The 24,339-nt window shown below is 45.1% G+C and overlaps 1 protein-coding gene across 1 annotated transcript in view; it reads left to right on the top strand.

Annotated features, from left to right (window-relative positions):
* adgrl1a (adhesion G protein-coupled receptor L1a) overlaps positions 1 to 24,339 on the top strand; it is an 87,903-nt gene that overhangs the window by 38,080 nt on the left and 25,484 nt on the right. The window contains exons 3-4 of the mRNA XM_046414703.1: positions 11,913 to 12,126; positions 13,308 to 13,417. Coding sequence (XP_046270659.1) covers positions 11,913 to 12,126; positions 13,308 to 13,417 — 324 coding nt within the window. The remainder of the gene's footprint in view (positions 1 to 11,912; positions 12,127 to 13,307; positions 13,418 to 24,339) is intronic.

Here is a 24,339-nt window from a genome sequence, read left to right as displayed (position 1 = left end):
GAGTGTGTGTGACCAAGGTGGGGAGAGTATGTGTGAATGTCAATATAATTTCTTGTCATCTTGATGTTAGTTGAAGCGTGGCAAGAATATAAGGGGGAATTCGTGCATGTAATGGTGCCATATGTGTGACCTCCTTGAATGTGCCATGTACCATAAGATATTTCATTTTGTGTTTGTGTGTCGTGCGTGTGCTAACTGTTGTAATCCTGGCAGCAGGTGACCTGGTTGGGTTGAAATGATGCTGTAGGGTGTGTGTGTGTGTGTGTGTGTGTGAGTGTGTGTAAGATGTGTAGGAGGGAAGGAGCAGGGATTGCAGAGGGCCAGTGGGGGAGAAAGGAGGGGCTGTTGGGTGTCCTGCTAGTGGCCTGCCACACAGACAGCAGCACACCATCTGCTGTATGCTCTCAGTCAGCTCTGTGCCAACGAGCTGCTGGGTGATGGACAGCTAGGACAAGGAGGAGGAGGAGCATCAGGGAGACACTCACTCACCGCTGGGAGGGGCTAGTGATGAAGCAGGAGGAGTCGAAGAAGCTGAGGGAGGGAGGGTAGAATTAAAATGTGTCAGTGTACGCCCGTGTCAGCGTTGGTTTTAGCAACCCCTCTGCATAAGCTCTCATTGGCCAGAGGCGGTTCTAATTCGAGTAGGTGCTGTTTTTTGTTTCTATCTTAATTTGACTGCTTTTAAAACATTAGATTTGTGTAGCGGACGATCTGTTCCCATCAAACACATTTGGCCTCTGGTGCTTTGTTGCTCTGTGTTTGTGTGCGTGGGTGTGTGTGTTTGTGAAAAAATAAGCCTCCAACTATCTGTGTGACCTGGCACTTGGGGAGTATTAATAATGCATTAATAATCAATTGACTGTTATCTGTATTCAGCCCCCAAGCATAGGAGCAAAATTTGGTTTGTGAAATTAAGAACATTTTTTTTTTTTTTCTAATGGAATCAGGCACACAGATATGCACATAAACACATGCACACCCACATCGTTTTGGTGCTCATCATTTTGGCAGACAAATTTTGGCTGAAATGTATTCCCTCTTTTGTAGTGTGACTAGAGAAGTGGGAGAGAAAAATGAAAGAGAACAAGGGAAGAGTAATTTCGATGGAAGAGGGCAGGGTTTCAATGTGACGAGAGCTGCTGAAATCACTCCCAGGCTAATCAGAGCTCGTTTGGAAACCTGCAGGATCATCACACATGGCTTCACAGTCTAATGTGTACCACTACTCCTCCTGCATGTCCCGACTAATCTGCCATGCTTTAACCTCACTCTTCCTGACTGCACATTCTAATATTTACCCCTGACGTGCACACATTTATTCTCCACTGGAAGTAGCTCTTTTACACAAATGTTCCTAGACTGCATGAGCTTTGTAAACATACCTCTTTTTCTTCCCCTGCTCTGTCCCACAGTTTACCTGCCCATTTCAAACAGTGATTACGTATCTTGTTAAGTCACTGTACAATTCTCAAATTCTCTTTGAAATTCAGTGCCTGTGTGAAACAATAACAATATTTTCATCTGTGAATGGAAGCTCACACTAACCAAGGCACATACAATATATACAAACTTCTCCATCAGACCATCGCAGCAGGCTCCCTGACTGACTGACGTGCATACTCTGACAAACAGAATGTCCCGCTGATTCCACCGAATGCTCGAGAATGTACAACCCTTCATACGCAGCGCTGTTACTCTGAAAGCCCATTAGGCTTGCTTAATGTGGCAGGCATTGCAGGCAGCTGCGTCGTACGTGATGAAGGCCTGACACAAAGCTTCCATTTAGCACAGCGCAAGCATCGGTGTGTGCATGTGAGTGTGTGTGTGTATTTGTATTTATCTGCAGTCAGTGTTGACAGCCAGACCATTATAAAGGCTACTTGTGGGTCCTTTCGCTCTGTATGCAAGTATGTTTGCAGTGTATATTTGTGTGTACAGCGCATCCGTGAGTGTATAGTGATGAGTACGTGCAAGAGCCTGTGTGGGTTTTGTGCTTACATGAGAGTGTTGACATGTCCAGATGGGTGTGTGAGAGCTGGAGTATTTATGTGAGCGTGTGTGTGCCACTCATATCAGGACACCAGTGCCAGCTGACTGGTGGAATCTGTTTTCATCTCCCCTGTATTTAAGCCTTTGCTCTCAGATCAGTCGTGTGGAAAGGCCCCTGGTCCTTTAGTGCACACGCAGACATTTTTATCTGTCTTCCCCTCCTCTCCCCAGCTTTTCTTTTCTTTTTTTTTTTTTTGGCTTTTGTGCCTTTTCTCCTGAACAGTAGCTATTATTTAAAGGATTGGGGACTGGCTGTTTTTACACATCTTCCCAACAAAGTGCTTCAGTCTCTCAGCTGTCCTTGGATGGCGACAGAATGTCTGAATGGGGACTGATCTCAGTGCATTATTTTGCTTTCTATAATGCAGGGGCAGGTAGTTATTTTTCATGAAAGGCCACATGAAGAATTCACTGTGCCTTTGCAAACCAGATGCTTTTTTATGAGCTGATAGTTATTTCGGGTGCATTGCGCACATGTTGCTCAACCCGAGATTTAAAATTCCAAGTGAAGGTCTTAAAAAATACTTGACCTGAAACCATATCCAATATTGAATTTTTGCACAGAGAGACTTTCAGTCCTGCAATACTATAATATTAAAATGATAATTTCAAAACTGTGACCTACTCACTAATTCATAAGAATCGATCCTCAGACGGGCTTGTAGCCATAATATCTCAAGAGGAGGCAATAAAACTGTAGTGCCGCTAACCTTGCTATGCGCATTTGGCATCTTACTGTATAATTTGCTGAACAGCATATTGTATTGCTTTATTGTGTGTTTTGTAGACTCTTAGTTTTACACTTTGGTAGTTATTAGACAGGTCTGAAAAACAGCTTACTTCAGGCACAGTGCTGGAGTTGTGCGCGGTGTTAACTGATCAGTATTGGCTGACTACAATTGAACAATCAGTTATATTCAAACAGGTCAATGAAGTGAACTTGGCAAGTTCATACTACACTCAGTAGTGAAGTCATGCAAGCCGTGGGATTGGAACAGTGGGATTGGCCACAATTAGAGTGGGGGCACAAGGTCTTTCTCCAGAAAAAAAAAGAGAACAATGACAACATTTTCTGCAATTTTAGACACAGTATATATTAAAAGACTTTGTGGGGATTATCTTCAAACTCACAAAGTCAGTTATTTGTGCTGTTATTGTAATTGAAAATGGCACTTATTCACTCACTTCTCCACTTGCATCTATATTGCCACAACCTCCTCAAAAAAGAGCCAAATCTTGTCGACTTCACCTAAAAATTTTAAGGGGGACATAATTTCACCTGGAAAAAACACATACACAGGCACATGCATGCACACGCACACACACACACACACACACACACACAAAACGCAAATTAATTTAGAGAACATAGATAATAAAGCCACAGATGAAAGGAACTGGCAAACATGGTAGCTGAATTTCCAAACGTAATGAGTACAGATGAGACTGTGCTGATATCACATAGCAGTGTCGGCTCCATTGCCAATTGCCAATAAAAGATCACACTGAGCAGTAGTAACCAATTTTCCACACCTTCCAACCACACCTACACACACATACACACTGATCTTGGGTCTTGGCTGTCAACACTTGCAATAATTGCAAGTGTAGGATTTTCAAAAAGGGGGACGGAGGTGTGTGACTTGCCATAATCAGGATAATATGTTTGATGCTTAAAATGACCTAAATAAAATTAAATGTTATGGAAAAAATATTAGTAATTAAATAAAATACAAATATAAAAAATCCAGATATCAAAAATTCTGGTGGGCATATGTGACTCCCCACCTTCAATGTGCATGGCTGATATCTGCTCCTCGTTGTTAAGGTTGTGTTAAAATTCAAAAGTGTGCATGCATCTTTTCAAATCTTAATATCTTTGTGTTTTAAGGCCATCACAACTGGCCGTGTGTGTTTACAGCAAGCATCTCATTTTGTCTGAAAATGACCTTAGAATATGTTGTACTATGTTTTTTTTTTTCTCTGTCATAAAGCTGAAATCCACAGGCTGACACTAATTGCTAATCTGGCAGCTAGTGAATATGGCTGCGTATCATCTGGATTTTGCAATAAAGAACTGCTGTAAAGCCTCTTTTCCCATTTCTCTCTCTTTGCCTCTCGTGTATGTTTTCAAGCCTTCATTGCTTCTCAATCTTATTAGTAATAGTTGGTGCTTCTCACTTCTCTCACTCCTAACACTCACCCTTTATTTTCATCTGATGCCTTCTCTCCCCTAACACCTTAGCTATTATTCCTTCTCTCGGCATCATGATGTCGTCGCCCCCCCTCTTTTTACTGTCCCGTCTTGTCTACTATTCCCTCAACCATTTCCATTTTTCTCCCTTCCTTTTCCACCCTCCCCTCCCTGTCTTCTCCTTCACATCCTTCCTCGTCTGCCAATTGCCTTACCCCACTTTCTATCCAGCCACCCTCATATAATAAACCCCCACCGGCTTTGTTTTTCTTTCCTTACCTTCTGCCCTTTATCTGTTAACAGTGCACGTCTTTTGTCGTTTCATTCTCTTTTGCCTCTCTCCCCCTTGGTGCCTTCCATGCTAACTCCCTGGTACTGGAGGTTGCTGTGCTCTTCAAAGCCCTTGGCTGAGAGCAGTAGATCACAGAGAGGCCTGTGTGAGTCAAAGGTTAATGGATGGCCTTTGAACATATATTGGTAGCTGGGGGTGGGCGAGCAAAAGAGGGAGAAGCAGGGGTGGAGTGGCGGAGTGGTGGTGTGTGCTTTCAAACCTTCCTTTGAAGATGGCGCATGTTGCTCTCATGTGTCTGCATCAGTATACGTGTGCTGTGCTTTTTTGTTTATTCATTCATTCACGGTGTTAGTGTGCAAGATTTTGTGTGTGTGTGTGCTCATTTTTGTTTGTGTGTTTGCTTGTAGTTGTGTGCATTGGGGTATGTTAGTTTGTCTACATTGATTTGTGTACTGCAAACAAGCTCTTACATAAAGGATTAAGAACTGTGTTACTGTTTGTGCAGTCGTGTGATAGCTGTGTCTCCCAGGGCCTAGCCGAGTAACTTTGAGGCTTTGTAGTCATGAAGGACTGTGTGTGTGTGTGTGTGTGTGTGCTGCTATGTATGGGTCAAGCATATTATGTGCCTCGTGCTCAAGAATGTGTGCTCTTCTGCGTTTTGTGGACTGGAGATTGATAATTACCAGCAGCAGCTTACAACTGACAGCCAATGGCAGAGAGAGTAGAGAGGGGGAGAGGGAGAGGGGAGAGTAGAGACGCTTGCAAAAGAAGGGGTAAAGGAGGAGAAAGAGATGGGAAGGGAAGAGGGGAAAACTGGGAGGTGAGGGTTCAGGACAAGAGGGAGGCTTGGAAACACGGAAAGGACGAGGGGAGGGTGAAGTGGTTGAGTTGGGAGAATAAATGAGAGAGTTTCCGGCTGGATGAAATTGGATGAGGGATTGTGGGATGGCGCTGAGGTGAAAAGAAAAAAAAAACACAAAGAGAGGAGGAAACATACGGTATATGTGCCTTGCACTGCGAGTGAAGAAGATGGTGTAAGAGGATAAGAGGGATTTAGTAGGTTTTTACACTCAAATCCATTTTTAATTCCTGGATATAAAACAGAAAGGTACAGGAGCACCCAAAATGCTTCACGCAGTGGACACATGCACTTTAAAACAGGTCAAGCAGCTCATAAACATGCACAGTACACACAGACACATGCTGTCCACACATCCAAGCCTTTGGCTTTGCGTATAAGGAGGTTAATTAAGTGTCTAATGCAACGGCAGGGCTGGGCTTTGGCACTCATATTTTCTAACAAGTCTCTGGATGCAACTTGCAATTCTTCCAAACGCACACGCACATCTTTCCGACAGTAGGCCTTGCGTGGTACTTACTCAGTCTCCCCTCTCTCTTCCACACTTAATCTCTCATTCTCCCTCCTTTATTACTTTCTTCTCTTCAGTCTCTCACCATCTTCCTCACTCTCCTCCCTCTGCTTTGCTTTCCTTGCTCCATTCTCTCCTCATCCCTTTGGCTGTTTCCCTGCATCACCTGCAGTTTCCCTCCACTACAGTGTTTATATGAATCTAGGTCTGACTCAGTGTCTGCTGGCCTAGCTCTTGTGATATGTGCCGGAAGCAGAGAGAACAGAATAGAGTTGTGTTTGGCCTGTAGCACAGCTCCCATCCCTGGGGAGATGGAGGATATTTTACACTGGGTGAATCTCCTTTTTAGGCAGGCTGATTTTTATTTTGGGCTATGCTGTTTGCCCCCGCTGAGGCATTTTTATTGCATAATTAGGTGCCAGGGCCAGCAATGAAGTGGTTTGACAGTATGAGCACGTCCCGTCTCGTCTCCCTACTCAAGTTTGTGTGTTTGTGTTGCTCTATGTCTCAGTGGCTTTTTAACCGCCTGTCTTAATCTCTCTGCTATGCCTGCTAGTTCCCCCCATAGCAAAGTTTGTCAACACACAGTGAGAGTTCTCGAGGTTGAGGATGGATGAGGGTTATGGTTTGTGTGTTTCTGCCTAAAAGAATTTTGGTGTGTGTGCATCTGTGTGCATGCATCATTGCAAATCATGGGTGTGTGTTGCATGAGGGTGTGTGTGTGTCCCATTTCCAGCGGGGGGACGTTTAATTCTCTTATGGATGATGTAATGTTATGGGCTGTGCTGTAATTCAGTTCAGTTCGAGGACTGGCCTGCTGAGGAGAGAGGCTGTCTGTACTGAGCAGATCAGAACAATAGGAGGTCCCCTGTATGTCAAATCTGTCTGCCTCACTCCTATTATGTCGGTGACCTTGTGCCTTGACAAAGAACGGTCGTCATGTTCATCTTCTGCCAGCATCTAGTTTGATGGTTTCTACCTTTTTTTTCTATTATATCTATCTACTGCCTACTTTGCTCTGCTTTTCCATTTATCCCTCCTTTATGCCTTTATCCCCTGTGTGTTAGCTTGACTCGACTCCATCAAAGTGGATGTGTGTCATTTTGGCGCTGTTCTGACCTTATAGCACGACTGGTGACTCCTCATACAGTCGCTCCTCATCTCATCTCCTCTGTCTTCTTCGCCAGGCGGAGGAGTCAGTGGAGATGAGATAGCATCCTAGCTTTGAGGCCAGCATTGCCTCCCTCTGATCCATACACACACTGACACTCACACACGCACACACTGTCCCACAAGCGGCCCCCACCCCCTGCACCCTCATGTTAGGCCTTTAGGTCTGTCTCGGGATGTCATTTTGTCACAACTCCTCAGCTTGAAGTCTGCCTGGATGTGACAGTTGTGGCCGTATCGCCTCAGCTTGTCTGTGGTGACAGGCCATGCTCCAGCGGGTCATTACGCTAACTCACAGTGCTAAGTGAGTCGCTAAGATACAGCGCTAAGCTGATAAAGTACTGGAGAAATTGGTCGGGATGATTCTCTGCTAGAGAGGGATTCCCATCACTGAGACCTCTTAGTTCTGTCCAGTGACTGTAAAATTACTTGTTCTTCTTTGCCAGCTTTGCTAAGAAACTAACCTGAAAATCATGAGGGAGCTAATTTGAGGGCATATGTAGATGTATGCGATATACTTTTAATATTCTATTGTGTTCTCTGGGCAAAAAGAGCGTACTCACCTATTAGCCTTAATGACACTTGAAGTTAATTTTAAAGACGGTGATGTAACAAGAATCCCACCTCATCTACAGCATGCTCAGTTTCTCCACTTCCAGTACTGCTTAGCAAAAATATTCTCTGGCACTATGCTTCAGTGCTATGCTAATGAGTAGCATTAGGAGATGACTGCTGGAACAGACTGAGGGGCTAAGAGGGGCTGATCACATTTCGGCCCCCGAAAGACTGTCAGCCATCCAGCTAACAAGTCAGCCTTAGGGCCACAGAGCTCCGCAAGTATAATCTACTGTTGTGACTCAGTTGCTAAGTCGCTATCACAGTTTCTGGCTACCTTCAAGGCCAAACCTTCTAACTCAATTATCTGTGGGAAAACACACTACAGAGCATCTGTAATAACACAGTCCAAAGTCAAACTGTGAAAGACGTTGAAATCAAAGACCACTGTTGATGATGTAAAGGTTTTGGTGGTGTTTCAGTGAAGGGAAAACTGCCTATTCATGCTGTGTGCTTAACAGAATTCTAAATGTAGTCCCTCTGAGCGGGTCTTAATATAACCAGATTTTCTCAAACTTTCTCAAGTGCTGGTCACAACTCTTGATTGCAGGTTGTGTCTCTTTATTCCTGAATGTTGGATCATCGCAGGTCTGTGTGTATAAGTGAGTGTTTGCTTGAGACTGACAATTATGGATAGACTTGTAAAGGTTGAGACAGAATCAGTGTGTGAAGACTAGCTTAACTTCTGCAAAATTATCTTCTTGTCTGAGGGTCCAAGCATCTATCCACCCTCAGGCTTTAATTACTGTGTGAGGATAATGAGTCAAATCCAATCAGCTCTCTCTCTTGCTCTTAATTTGTATGGAGCTTCTATTATGAAGCCAACCGCTTCAGCTCCTCACACCAGCTGCCCTGGAGTGACACTAGGCCCCTGTCCCTGTGTGTGTGTGTGCCTTGCACACCATCACATCAATGCAACTAAGCTCATATAATTATGGTATTGGCGTACATCATTATCAATATGTGTGACAATTGGTAACCAGTTCTTGCAGATGACATTAATGCAGTTTTATATACCACAGGAGATGATTCACTGTGAGGGATTAGGTCCACCTATACATATGGCTGCTGCTGAGAAACACACTCTGTCATCTAGCTATTATGAGTCTGACAGGCACAACGAAACGACCATGTGTGTATGTGTGTGCATCTGTGTGTGTATTGGCTGAAGAGTCCCTGAAAACTTAATGGATTCCTGCAGAGTGAAGGACAATCGTAGCCCATGGCCAGTCCAAGCTTATCCTCTGCTCATCTCAGCTCAGCTCAGAGCCAGCCACAGCTCTAGCTAGGCCTTGGGCCATCTGGCTGACACACAACCACACACACATACAAAAACACACACACACATATATATTCCCTCTCTCTTTTTCAGTCAGATACACCGACGCTGAATTACTAAAGTTAAGTTCCACACTTCCTTGTGAATATGGCATTCAAAAAAATCTCTGCGTGGATCAGAATTTAAGATGCATCCTGTCGTATTTACACGGTGAGTTCCGCCTTAACCTGGAACTTGTCAAATAGTGGGTACATAGTTGTGAAATATGTAGGTGTGAAATTTGATACAATATGGAGGAAGGAGATTCACGGTGGTGCTAGAAATAGACTGATGGTTGCTGCCACCATTGAAGTGTACAGGCTGAGCAATGGCTGCGCTTAATTATAATATATACCACAACAGCTGGGAAAGAAAAAGAAATACCTGAAAAAGATAAGAGATTTGGGTTCATACATCACATTCTGTGTAAAATTGGAGTAGTGAATTTTTTATACCAAGTTTGAAAAACAGTACGCTCATTATATTTCGTTTGATCCTTTATTCCAAAACATATCTGTCTTCATAAGACTTAGCTCAGTTTGACTAACTCTTGGCATGTCACTGTCTAGTCAGCAAGCTACAGCAATATACCAGACATAAAAGTGATGGTAAACACTGAAAATATTTGCTTATGTACCTGCAATTATTGTTCAAAGACACTGCAGAAATTATCTGTATTTATTCAGTACTGTTGAAACAGTGTAGGTCTAATTCAAGCAACAGCTAAGAAAAATTAAATCAACTGTTCCTTGGGCTGTTTTGTCTTAGCTATAGTCAGTTGCATCAGTGCTCAGAGGGATTGCAGGAGATGGCCTTGAATAGCCAGAAATACTTATCATATAAAGTGGGTTTGGTATGCAAAGTATGTTTAATATGTGGTCAGCCCCCTCTGATGGGGGATATTGTTCCTGTAGTGCTGGTCCACAGTTTAAGAGCGAGTGTGATCACTCCTGGTGACTCCCCTCAGTTTTATTCCACTCTTGGTTCATGGTGTGGTTCTAATTGCTGGCCAGCTGTACGCTGCTGTGTACTTACACCACAGGGTAGTTAAGAGAACAAGGCCTCACGCTGACTCTATGCATTGTAATCCCACTGTGACACCAGGACTCTGTGTCTTTGCGTGTATGCATGTGTGCAAGTATGTGTGTGCTAAATTGTGAAAGTGCAGAATCGTCTGCCCGTTATGCATGTGTCTGTGCTAATTTGCTTGTGAGGGTTTTTTGCGTTTGTAGTGTGGATTTGTTTGACTGGCCTTGCCTGCTGTTTGCATCTCCATGTGCTTTAATTAGTATGCGCTTTTGCATCAAGGCCTTTGTGATTTGGCACTGGCACTGCATGCTGGCGAGGCATAAAAGATTTGAAGTCTGTCTGTGCTAGTCATTCAGCCTTAATGGCATTAGTTACACAACTGAACTCAAGTCCCCGCTGCATAAATGGGTGGCATTTAGAAATATGAGCAAGTCCGATGGCAGTGAATCATGTAGTGCATCGCTGCAGTGCATGTCTGGGATGACTGACATTGACATTGACCCGGATGGGCACTCCTCCTGAATGGACAGTGGCTGAAACCCAAGCAGTGCTATCTCAGTGTCAGGAAGGAAAAACAGCCCCACTCTATGGGTTTCAGCACTAACAGTAGTGGGGGAGAGGGCCTGACTCAGTGACCTTGTCTGCTGCTCAGCCCGTCTGGCTGGGGAAAATGCTGTACTGTGTGAGCTTAAGTTAATAAAGAACTTCCAAATTCATGCTTAAGTGGCACTAGCACTGCTCTTTTTAGATTTGACAGTATGTCCACTGTCGGTCGAGTATGTGTCATGTCCTGCCTACTGCTACTACGATGCAGGGGGAACTCAGTCAAAGCCTTTTTGCTCTTTTAAAACAGCTCACAGCAGTTCTTGATGCAGCTCCAACACATCTCATCTTAATGTTCCAAAAGAAGTTTTGTTAGTTCAGGACCATGGACAGCAGCTCTCGCTGCCACCAGCAGGAGTCTTAGCACAGTGAAAATGTTTTTCAATCACTCAAAGAATTTCACTTGCAGATCACTAACTCTGTCTCAATCTCTATTCTGACTCCACCTGGGCTTTAAATGAAGCTGGCAGCCATCTTGTTATTGTTTTTCTTTGTGAGGCTGACTGTGGGGGCAATTGGAAAGGTATGGAGAGAGCCAGAGAGACAGTGAGTGTCTCTCTTACTGCCTCTTTGCAGCCCTCTTTCATGCCTCTCAGCCTGGCTCAGCGATTAACCCTGAGTACGCCGCTGTCCCTGCTGACCCTTCTCCACAGCACAGCACAGCCACAGCAGTGCATTGACATGCCTCTCAGACTCTGATTAACAGAGGTGAAGACACACATTCTCTCTCTCTCTCTCTTTCTCTCTTTTTTGCTGGGTCTACCATTACTTTCTCTTTTCTTCAGAATGAATCCTAAAGTGCAGCTCTGTCACCTTGTTGAGGTGGAATAAACTAAAGGATGCTGGGAGGAACACACAGTTCTTCTCTGGTGAGGGATGAGTATGATATGCTGCTGTCTGGCTGTGTGTGTAGGAGTTTGTTAACATTCGAAAGTCTCACAGTTTGTTTCACAAGTGGTGCAATATCTTATTGGAGAAGCTGGTGTGGCTGCAAATCTATCATGCCAATATGTGATCCGTGATGTTCCAGTGGGAAAACTGGTTTGCCAGACTACGCATCAACAGCACTGAAATGTTAGTGCTCAGTTAAGGCGAGTCAATAATAGCTAATTTGTGTTTACATGAGGACAATAGGAACCACTTTCATCCTGCCTGCACTTGTCAAATAATACACATCACATTTACAATGTGGTTGAATAATAAAGTGCCTCCTAAAAGTATTAAGGTTCATTGAATTGTCAATAACTTTGCCTCTCCCTCTTTCCACTCCAGCTCTGAGCCGCTCAATGATGCCCTTCGGCTTGATGCGTCGAGAGCTGGCTTGTGAAGGCTACCCGATTGAGCTGCGCTGCCCTGGAAGTGATGTCATCATGATTGAGACAGCCAACTATGGCCGCACCGATGACAAGATCTGTGATGCAGACCCCTTCCAGATGGAAAATGTGCAGTGCTACCTTCCTGACGCCTTCAAGATAATGTCACTGAGGTAACTATTGATCCATTTGGATTTTTTGTATGTGTTTGTACATAGTCAGAGCCAGTTATTGGCTGAGGAAACAAAATATTATTTCACAACACAGTCTGTCCAGAATTTCCTGCTTGTCTTCTTGAGGTGTTGATATCCTGTGTGAAATACTGAAGTCAGCATTCTTGTTCTGAGCAGAGCACCTCTGCATAAAGACGAGGTGTGCACATGTATGTGTGTGTGAGAAGTGTTTGTTTTTAGTAGCATGCACAAGTGTGTGTGTGTGTGTGTGTGTGCCTATCTTCTGGATTGTTGCAAGAGTGTTTGTAGGGCTTCCTTCAGTTGCTCTCTGTGTTGGTGCTCAACATCTGCTGCCTCTGAGCTCGGATCAATAGAAGCCCTCTCCCAGCTATCCATCACGCATGTAATGGAGGCACAGGGTGCAAGCTTTGGGAGAGAGAGAGCAAAACAGGGAGGGAAGTGGCAGGGGTTTGGGGAGAAATGCGGGAGGGGGGGGATGTAAGGGAAAGAGAGAGACAGCTAGAAATGAGAGGATGATAGAGTGAGTTCAGCATAGACTTGATAGATAAGAATGGAGCAAGAGACAGTACGGGCAGAAATACTAAAAGCTGGATTATGTGATGAGAATGAGTACATGTATGTGTGGATGGGTGTGTGGATGCGTGGATCTTTTCCTCTGTGTGTGTTACTCAGGGTGTGCGAACATGAGAAGGCATGCAGCGACGTGGTTTAGCTGTAGTTATTATGAATGTTTTCCCTGTGCGTGTGGTGTAGAGTATTTGCCTTAGCCCCCCTTCGTCCTTCCCTGTTGTCTCACCTCTAATTGCTCCCACTCACAATCCCCCAGGAGAGGAGCCTCTTACGTCACTCGCCCTCTCTCTGCCTCTTCCCTCCCTTTTCCCTCTATCTCTATCCTTCATCCCACTCTTTTTCCCCTCTTCCGCACTCCCTCTCTGTTTTCTACCTCCCCTCGGGTGCAGCTGTCACATGATCTAGTCTAGTGTGAAATTACTCCCTTCCCTACCGTTCTCTCCATCTTTCAGAGCCCGAAGATGTTTTTTTTTTTGTACTCGCTCCTCTTTGTCTTTCTTACAATGGCACTTGTCATTTTTTTATCACTTACTTCCTTCCTTCTCTCTCTATTCTCCTTTCCTTCCCTTTTTCCCTGTCTCCTCTCGCAGGTGTAATAACCGCACCCAGTGTGTCGTGGTGGCAGGGTCAGATGTGTTTCCAGACCCCTGCCCAGGGACCTACAAGTACCTGGAAATCCAGTACGAGTGTGTGCCCTACAGTGAGTACTGAGAACGTGTCACTTCCTCACACCTCCCCGCCCCCCTCACCCCATTCACCGCCCCTCCCATCCCTCCCTTTACTCCCCCCACCCGAAACTCCTACCCTCTCCTCAATCCCAAAAGCCCTTGACAAATGACATCTGCACACTTGCTTTATCTGGCTTTTTTTTTTTTTTTCAACACAAGCAAAACAAAACAAGACAGTCATCCTCACTTACTTTCTGTCTCTCTTTTCTTTCTCTCTCTTACACTTCCACTGACACACACATGCACACACTCACACAGAGCGCTAAACCTTTTTTCTTCATCGACAGAGTGACGCACCAGTAGCTGAGAGGGATTTTCACATGGGGGGATGGTGCTCCATAAATACAGGGTCCGATAAGCACTTCACGCACACCCACTGCAAACGTGGGGCCAACCCTTATTGGCGATCACAGCAGTGTAACACACACCTCCCCGCATTCATGCGCTGATTGACCCAGGGGCATGCCACTGCCTTTATCTCGTACCCAACACCTTTGCTGTCCCTCTGATTTCCAATAAAAATTAAAATTGGGCGCAGTGAGATTGTGAGGCAGGGGGCGTTGTGTGTATGCCGCACCTCACAATAGCAATGTTAACACAAACTGCAAAAGGGCTTATTTTAGACCGCATGACCTGGAGCGCCACATATTTTAATGTCCCCATGGTAACGGCTGACTTCCTCACGGCACTGCTCAAAGCTCTGTGGCAGGTGCGACATACACACACGCCTGCACACACAGACACACACATAAACACACACACAGACACCAACATACCTCACACTTGTGAAAGGAGGACACACAGTTGCTCTGTTTCTCTCTCACTCTCACTCTTCCTCCTGTGAGCAAGCGTGCACATACAAATATGAGAACACTCACACAGCCAAAGGAGCAGACACAGAAAGGATTATGTGGTGTTGTGTTTATCCTTGTTCATGTGAAAATCTCCACTCAGTCTCCCCCTCCTCCCTCTCATGTATTATTACTCTCAGCATTGATCCCCTCACTGTGCAGGAACACCTGGCTGGAGGGGAGGGGCACTGGCGCTCCCCTCCACCAGGCAGAAGCAGAAACGGGGTTGCAGGAATGGGTTGAAGGACAACTGAGGGTGTTGGGGTGGTTGGAAATTGGGAAAACAAGGGTCTTCTTGGGGTGCAGAGGTTATTTTGATTGACCAGGGTTGGGATATGGGGTGATTCTCTCTTCTCTGCTCTTTCCTCAGGCACAGATGTTGCGTCGAGCCACGGGTTCGAGTCAGCGCCAAGTGACTAACTAACCTGCTTTGCTCTCTTCTTCTCATTCTCCTCCTTCTTCTCTGTCATTTCTTCTTTCTCTCATTCATCCCATCTTTGCTCATGATCTCTCACAGTCAGTGTTGCATAGTTTCATATCCTTTAACTCCTCTCCTTCTGTATTCTGCTTTTCTATCTTCCACCTTCAGGCTACACTCAAAAGTTTTAAACCTTTATTCATTTCTCTATTTTAGTCATTCTTCTTTTACTCACTGCCATCAGTCTGCTATAGTATCTTATCATTACACTCTCTCTTCTGCTGTCTCTGTTTTTTTTTGTTACAGGTGGGACAGATATTCAAATATCCAACCATCCAGCTCTGGCAGAGAGGCTGGGAGAAACCCAGGGACTTCCAAAGCATCTCTTTCAGTCTTTGCCTTTGCTCTGCTCAGTGCTTTCAAGCCCTCAGTTTACCTTTTGAGTGACTTTGTTGAGTCAGGTTGCAGCCACAGTCACAGATAAGAAGAGGTTAGCTGAGCTTCTTGCCATTGGGGATTATTCTCTGGTGTGAATCTTTCCTCCACTGCCTTCCAAGTGGCAACAAGTGTTCTTCTTGAGTCTCCTCTGCCCTCTGTTCACCTGTGTTTTGGTCGATGTTAGCTGCAGTCAGGCTGAGCCTCTCCAGGCATGTGACTTTGTGAGTCCTCTGGTAGTTCTGTGCTTTACTGTGGTGTCCTGTATTCCATTGTATTGTCCATAGAGGGTCCTGGCAGCAATGCTTGGTTGTACTTGCTTCTCCTCACACATTCTAACCTTGTCTTTTTCTCTCTGACTGCACAAGGGAGAGTGTGCTCTCTCCTCCAAGCAATCAAAGGGATGATTAAATAGCTGCTGACTTGCATTTTTCCTCCCTGTGTTTGGAAAAAAAACTTTGTTGATTGCATCTGAAGTATGGCGCGGCTTAGAAAATTGGAAGCTGATCCCGCTATGATGAAAAGTCCCGCCTGTCTGAGGTGACACAGAAGAGCCAATTACCCCTGTCCTCTGCCACTCTCCTCCGCTGGAGAAACATGACCACGCTGCATTCACTTACACACCCAAGCAGAAAGAGAAACAAGTATACATGCACACATACACACACGACTCATACTGCAGGCTTCTGTATGTATTTGTGTTTGTCTGACAAAGTAAATACGACCAGACACATTCAGACTCAGAGTTGGAACTGTTCATCCCAAAACCCAGTCACCGTCGCACCACATGCCACTCAACTCGGCCACTTTTAATTACCAGGAGAGCAGGCGCGTCGCTGTCTTCAGTTCTGCCTCAGCAGAGATTTGTCAAGATTAATTGAATTTGCTGCTGCTAATCGCTCTGGTAATGCCCCATCGTTCACGTCTGGCTGGGAATGCTGGTCACTCTGGCATCATTCGAGACTGACACATGTTTTTCATCGGTTGTCTCAACAAAAAGGTGAACAATAGAGGGACGATAAGTAAAGGCTGCGTGTCATAGCAGCTGAGATGGTGTGCAGCCATGATGATGGCTGAGTGTGATGTTTACGTCTGACAGGGTCCTCTATGTGGGTGTCACACAGGCGCCATGTTACCAGTCACCTGAAACAGCGAGGTGACAGCCAGACAGCCTCTACGGCTGAGCTCAAACAAGGGTTCGGTTTGTGTGTGTGCCTTGGCAAAATACAACATCCGCCAACATGTCAAATCATATCTCATCGAGCCAAAAAAAGCCCTGTGAGGCCTCTCTGCCACATAGCACTGTTTTTACCAACCGGAACAGAGCAAGACAAAACGGCTCAACTGAACTCCCATTTTGCACTGTCACAGTCTGCTGTAGATTGCTGGATTCCATTAAGACATCACAGATCCATGCACACAGCTGCATTGTGTATTTGCTGCAGAGGAAACCCTACACTGCAGTCTTAACACAGATGTACACTGAGTCAAAGTAAATGTAACCTGTGAGAGAACTCTACCTGTGCCCCCACCTCCTGCAGGACACGGTGCTACATCATTATTGACTTCTTGGGCCGTCCATGCTTGCCAGGCCATAGGGCCATTAGACTTAATGTTGTGCCTCTGCTATTTCATCTGATGTGGTTTATCTTGTTAATATGTATGGTGCAGGTAGCTGAAGAACCATCTTTAAAAGCACCTACTCCGGCTGTACAGTCGAGTAGAGATTCTGCAGGGATTCTTCGGTAACTCCATTTTCTCCACTTTCACATTCTTATTTTGTGGCCCTGCCACTGTTTCACTTTATAAAATTGACTCTTCCCGGCAGATGTATTCAGCACAGCCTATTCATTATGAGACATAGCTTTTTGGACACAAAGCCATGGGAAATGACAGTTTACTTGTTGGGAGGAGTTTGTCAGTAGAAGGAATAATGGAATTATAATATGACAAGTTTTCGGGGGAGGTGAGGAAACACTTTGATGTAGCTGAAAATGAAATTCTATTAATATGTATTGAGCCGCCATTAGACTTGGGGCTCATAAATGTTTGGTGAATGAGAAGCAGGAGGCTTTGCTGAGACTGTGGACAGGGATGACTCTTTGCCGTGAAAAATGTAAAGCATGAAAAGGGGAAAACAGAGAGGAGAAAGGACAGAAGAAGCTGGCGAGGACACACTATCTCTCAGCACTGTGAAAGAGACAAAGGAGGAGAGGTTGTCCTGCAGTACTTCAACAATGTGTGTGTTTGTGTGTGTGTGTGTATTTGAGAGTGTGTGTTTCTAGCTGTACTCATTAGTGTGGGAGTAATTGATAGGGTTGTAGAGAGCGCTGAGCAGAGTGATTAAGGGGAGAGGGGCCAGTGGCTTATTTCTCAAAAGGCCTCTGAAAGAGAAATACTGAATGAATCAGACAAACAACCAAGGTGGCCTTAAACTAACCTCCTGCTCAGTGTGAGGACAGCCTGATGAGTTTCTGTCTCTTTTCTCTGTGTTTGTGTGTGTGTGTGTATGTGTCTGTTCTTAGTGTCTATTTTTCAGGAAAACTAAGAGCAAAAGAAATGGAGTGAAGTCTTCCACCTGCGCTATTCTTCTCTCTTTCTGCAGCATTGAAGACGATTTCTTTGTCTCTCTCTCTCTCACTACATTCCATTGCTCCACATCACACAAATCGTTTTCCTCCTGTTTAAGAAATCAGAGGTTCGTTTATTGCACCGCATGTAGAATACCATCCTTTGAGGACCACAGTCTCACACTAGCATGAAGCAGACAAGCTGTGCTGTTAGCAGATGCCTCGATGGAAAATCTCCATGTGTTCAAGCTCTACCGAATTCTAGTGTCCCCATACAGTTGTTTCAGTGTGGATGAAAGCTCTGGATGCACTCTGGACAGTTTCTCCCTCCCCTACCCTTGGAGCTAATGGTTGGACTCACAGTTGGTGGTGGGGATGTAATACTTTCTTGCCCCCTGCCCCAGCTTCGCAGGACTTGCATTCATAGCTTTTATCATGTTTCATGTATCCCCTAGGCTGGAAACAGCTACCATTCCCCAGATCTTCATGGAGGTTGTTTGTCCAGTTTGATCTCGGCATATGATGATAAATGATCAGTGTTGCCACTGATACTGATGCTGCCGCTGCTGTACTGCTGCCAAGTTGCAAGGCCATCCCCCACACAGATCAAGCTAATGCATCCTTTTTCCTTTTTATTTTGTTCGCTATTTGTCTCTTTACAGCTTTCTCTCTTTCTCCCTCTCTTGCTCTCTTGTTCACTCTCTCTCTCTCTCTCTCTCTCTCTCACCTTTTTTCTTTTTCTTTTTCTTTTTTTTTTTTACACGCAACCCCATGAGGTGTCGTGACAATTTCACAGAACTCTCTGGAGACAACAGACAACATGACAATCACGCTCGCAGCAGGGCTCCACGAGCCATGTGCCTTTTGACACGTCCCTTCCTGTGAGACATGACGATCCACTCGCACACCACTTGTGCCTCAGCAAACACACAGGAAAGGCATGTGCCAGCGCACATGTGAAAGGGAGAGCTGAAATCCTTACTAGTTTCTCCTCGGGTTTCCAGCAGCTCACGGACGTCCCCAGATGTGTCAAACCGAACAGGTAGCAAACAGCATCACAGATGTCGAAGGATCCATGCCTTACCTGTTTGTGTCAGCTGAGGCCTTGGTGCGGCACACCAACTTATTTATTTGTGTGTGATGAGCCCACTGTAGACAATTCTCATCTCTCTTTTGTTTTTACCATTTTTTTTCCTCCCTGCCGCCGACCGTGTCTTGGTTGGTTTCTCTCTGCGTTTCTGAGGCGTTCCACTCTGTCAAGCCCTCCCTTTCCCCTGTTGTTTGTTCTCTTTTTCTTTGATGAGCCAGCCTCGGCCAGGCAAGCTGGCAGCTCCCCATTGATTGGACGGTCGATGGGTTGAGTGTTTTTGCTGGCTTCTATAGCAGGCATCCTGACTCTGTAAATTGAGCAAAGCCAAAAGCACCGCTTTCTTTAGATCAAGGGACCGCTCTAATGTCAACACAGACTGTGCTTGGGGAGAGAAGAGGAGAGAGGGATTCAGTGATCCTTCCAGCAACAACTAACCACAGATATAGACGTCCTCATCGCCACCTTTTCATCTACCACCTCCCATCTCTTTCTCTTTGTTTACTTCCACAGCTGAAGAGGACTACAGTGCAAAGACGCTGTCCCTTGGTTTCTCTCTCCAACAGGTTCCTGGAGCTGTGCTTTGGCTGCGGGGGAAAATGGGATGTAGACGGGGAGGGATGTGGCAATAAGAGGGGTGGATGTGGGGTCGAGAGTGTGTGGTTGGGGGTGGATTGTGTTGTTGGGGGATTATTGATAAAAACTGAAATGAAATGGAAATGAATTTAAACCTAGGTCAGGCCATTTTCCCCTCCTCATTTTCCATTTGAGCCATCCTTTCTCTGAGTAGCCAACCATAACACAGACAGATAACTTGCTTTAAAAAAGAGAGAGAGAGAGAAAGGACAGCGTTTTATTTAATCTCAATTTTCTCTTTTTTCCTGCACCTGTTTTTTCTTTCATTCTCTTTACTTTCCCTCTCGCTCTCTCTCACTCTCTCTCTTCCTTACTGTCTTTCTCTTTTATCTTTCTATCTCCTTCTTTCTCCTTTTTCCGATGCTTGAATAGAAGTGGATCAAAAAGGTAAAGACCACAATGAACATAACAACCACAGCTCGCCCCTTCCTCCCTTCTCCTCCTCCTCCCTTGTCTCCCTTCCTCCCCCCCATACCCCTTCCTAACCCAGCACCTTGTGTAGTGGTCATGTTTGATGTCTATATATCCCTCCCTTTTCTTTCTCGAACTCTAATCGCCTCCTCTGCCCTCTCTTTCTATCTTTCTATGTACTATAACCAAAACTCTAAAATCCCTCTAGATTTCCTCTTTGGTTCTGATGTCACCAGCCTGACCTGCACGCACGCACACTCACTCACTCACTCGCTCACGCTCACGCACACACACAAACACACACACAGACACACACAAAAGGAATCATGGGAGGTCAGTCCAGTATCCATGAGAGATAAACTAGAAATTAACTTTTCATTCTTTTCCTGTTTGAAGTATCACATCTTAGCTTAAACTTACAGACAACATACATTCATATCATCTCATGGATGGCAAATCTCTCCTCTTTTTTCCATCCCTTTCCAAAAATGTGTCCACATTGTAGCATAGCATACACCTGACAATTCACATTTCTCATTACATTTTTCAAATATTTGTACGCTCATTTCGCTACTGAGATTGATTTGTCCCTCCAGAGCTAAGAAAAAGAAATCACTTCTCTCTTCACATTACTCAGCTCCTCTTTTTCTCCATACTGTATCTCTTCCCCTCTTTTTTTTTTTAGTTTCTCAGGGCCGATTCAGAGTTTGTTGTTGCTGTAACCTTGAAGCAAAACATCATGTTCATATAACACAGTGACTGGCCAAAGTTGCTCTCAGGATCATTTTACAGTATCCCATTTCCAGGTGCTTCAGTGTTTTTCTCTCATTTTGTCTGTCTTCAATTTTCAATTAATCACTCTTCCATTTAAGTCTTTTTCTCTCACTGTCCTCTCAGTTATCGCTTGCTTTTCTCATCCTCCCTTTCTCCTCTTCTCTTTCTCACGCTTTTTTCTCATTGGTTTATCTCTCAGATCACATCTGGCCATCACAAGCAGTTCCAGGCTCTTTCAAACGTCTCTTAACACTCCCCTTCCTTCTCCTCTCGTCTCCCTCTCTTTCTACTCTTTGTCATGGCCACGCCTGTTTTCTTTACTGCACATGCACTATGAACTTGTGCCCCCTTACACCCATTCACATCAGTCAATCCTTCCTGGTTCCTTATGTGATCAATGAGGCTCTAGAGGAGGAGGAGAGGATAGGGGATGGGGATGGGAGGTGTATCCCCTGTAGGGAGTGCTCCAGCTTCTTGTAATGACCTCTCTGATACAGCAGGGCCTCATCACAAGCACTCTTAAAGAGCCCCAATCAGTGTGGCCAGGCACCTCAATCACTATAGCTTCTTAAAGAGGAGAGATAGACCTGACCCATGCACAAGGTCACAGTAAGAGTAGTGGCCATCAGTCCCTGCTTTCCAATGAGCCTTAACTCCCTCTCTCAGGTCCCCTCCCTCCTCAACTCTCTCCGATCCCCCCTACTCACATTTGTCTTGGCCTCAGCCGTTTCCCTGTCTGGCCCCATGGCTGGATCCATATGTTGGAGGAATTAGCTCGTATAGAGGTTGCCATTAACTGGTTTATGGACCCCTTTGTCTGTTGTCGTGTCCATGGCCTTTCATTAACATGCATCATTGTCTCACATTTTTCTCCCACCGCAAGCATCCATTTTAGCTCAGTCTCCATGCTTGCGGTGGAATAAGCAAGCTACAAAACCATCCTTTTCCTCCTACTCCCTCCGCCTCACCCGACTGGTTATTTTTATTTACTACTCTTCCTCCCACTAACACTGAGATGAATACCCCTTTACTCGGTCTGCATTCCCGCCCTTACCCACTTTAATCCATCCCTCCATTGCTGCTAAACGCACTTCCTTTCTCTGTTTATGGCTGAATTAACATTCCAGAGTCGTGTCTGTCTTGCTCATGTCTGTCAAATTAATCCTCACTGACTGATCAGCTGATTGACAGATTTGGATTGGGATGGCGTGCACGACGCAGTGATGATGTCACATGCTGAAGATCCTGTTCAATGATTGTTCAACACTCTGTCAACCTACCTACCAAGGCTATTTTAAGACTATGTCAGCCGTCTCTCCTTCCTCCCATCATTCCCTCTGTCCCTTTTCTCACCCTTTTCACTAACAGTCTAGCAGTACACACTACCCACATCATTACAGCATTTCCTTTATCACTGCTGACAGGACCAAACAAGTGTCCAGCATATTTTTCTCACCTCCAGTTTGTTTGCTTCTGAAGGAAAAGAGGCAGGAAAAGGAAGCAGTTTTAGACTGCTGTGAACAATCCTGGTATTTCCATGGAGGGCAGGGTGGAGAAGCATACAAGGACAGAATCATCGCTCACACAAATTGCTCTCTACCTGTGATTTGGAAAAGTGTGAGGGAATGAGTGAGAAACTACTGCATTGTGTGACAGGAAAATATATACATACACACACACACAAACACACAAAAATGGCTGCAAATGGAGAAAGAGGGAGAACGGTCGCTATAGAGACGATGAGTCAGGCAGCATCGCCTCATTAGGAATGACCCACCACACACAGGCACAGTCATGTGACCGTGGCAGTGCAGAAACCCTATTCGGTGGTACAGGGAGATAGGGAAGAGTGTGAGGATTGACTGCCTGCACATGCAGAAGTTATGCATTGTTAGAGCCAAAGAACAGAGTAGGGCAGGTGGTCATGAATATAAATCAGAGCTTCTGATTTTAGGACCTTTACCTGTCTGATTCCGAGCAGAGAGGAGCAGGAAGGACCATGCAGAGGTGTGGCAGGCTAGGCTAGACTCATGTTATAGTCATTACACGCTCAAGTGTCCATCAGTCAGTCAGTCAGTATAGGGCATGCCCCTCTGCAGTCTACTGTATCAGCAGCCTGTAGCCTCTGCAGCCATGTCCCTACCAGCTTTCCTGTCACTCAGTATCAACTACACTCCTAGGCAGATAAGACTTTGCTTTCAAAGGACACTATCTTCAGCCATTGCCAGCTTTTGGTCTCAGTGAAGGGTATTCTCTGGGGTGAATGTTTGAGTTGATAAAGGTGCCAGTTTGACACCTGCCTCTTCCACTGTCTGGACAGTGTGTACTTGCGTGCATTTTCTGAGAGTTAGTGTGTGTCCTAAGGGTGTATGTCTGTGTGTATATGTCCGTGCACGGTTGTTTGCACTGTACTGTGTTTTTACTCCAATGACTTGACCCCCTTGTAGTCTAAAAAGAAGAGGAAACACAATGGAAGCCCCTCCTTTCTCTTTCCTTATTTCTCCCTTCTTCTTTCTGTCACTATATGTCACTCCTCAGCAGATTAACTCACTCCTAATTCTCATTTCACAGGAAATAACCTATTTACTCTCTCTTACTCCGCTTCCCTCTCTCTCTTCTTGTTTGCACACACAGAACACGCTCACATCCTTCTTTACGCTTTCTTCTTTCATTCTGCCTCTCTGTCTCTCTGAACTGCACACATGCATGCCCACACACACACACACACACACACACATATATATATATACAAATACACAGTACGACACAGCTATATACGCTAATGGGCTGATGAATGCACATCAACAGACCACCAGAGAGGTAGAGAGACTCCCTGCACACTCATACACACACTCTAACACTTAAAACCTATTAACTGTCCAGCATGTACGTGGGGTGCCATGCCATGCTCTGTTCTGCCCCCTGCTGCCCGTGTGCTGCACCTGCCAGTAACAGGTGTGGGATTCAATTAGAGCAACATGCTCACAGCAGTCAGTCCTGAGAGCAGGCCATGACTGTGGAATGGGCAAAGGCTTGGGCCAACAAAGCCCTCAGTTCCCTGTGCCTAAAACAAAAAAAAAGAAAAAGGAAAAAAAAAAGACACCACTTTAGAAACAGCTGCCAACCATTGGCAGGGGGTGTTTAGATCATCAAAGTCGTACATTAACCATCACCATGATGCTGTCACATCAAACATGAAAACACCATGGACTGCAGTAGACAACCAAAATGAAATGTCTAAATTTAGCCCCAAGCTGTCAGTGCTCACTTTTAATTGCATTACCAGTCGATCACAAATTGCTGCTAGACTCTAATGGGAGATATTTACTGTCATTTTCAGGAAAGTTCTTGCGCTTTTATCATTTTACACCACAGCCTCATATTGACAAGTAACAGCTGACCTGTGCCTGGGAAAGGGATTATGGAGATAAATAGTCAATTATTACAGCAGTATTTCCCTGTACGTGAGGCAGTAATTGGCATGCTAGAGTATGATAGCTACAGCCTGGGTTTTAATCCCTGATAAGGTAAGTTTCATTAGCCATCTGGCTAGTTTGTAGGGTGAAGGAGTGTTGTGTCTGAGCTGCCTGTTGACTTCACTGGGACGATCACGACGACAGGATTTCCATCCGCACCCAAGCAGGAATTAATCTATTAATCTAACTATCACATAATCCCAGATGGCTCTTACTACAGCTAACCTGCTCTAGCC

The sequence above is a fragment of the Scatophagus argus genome, chromosome 16 (genome assembly GCF_020382885.2).
Source record: "Scatophagus argus isolate fScaArg1 chromosome 16, fScaArg1.pri, whole genome shotgun sequence".
Lineage (NCBI taxonomy): Eukaryota > Metazoa > Chordata > Actinopteri > Scatophagidae > Scatophagus > Scatophagus argus.
This window is presented reverse-complemented; position numbering and strand designations above follow the sequence as displayed.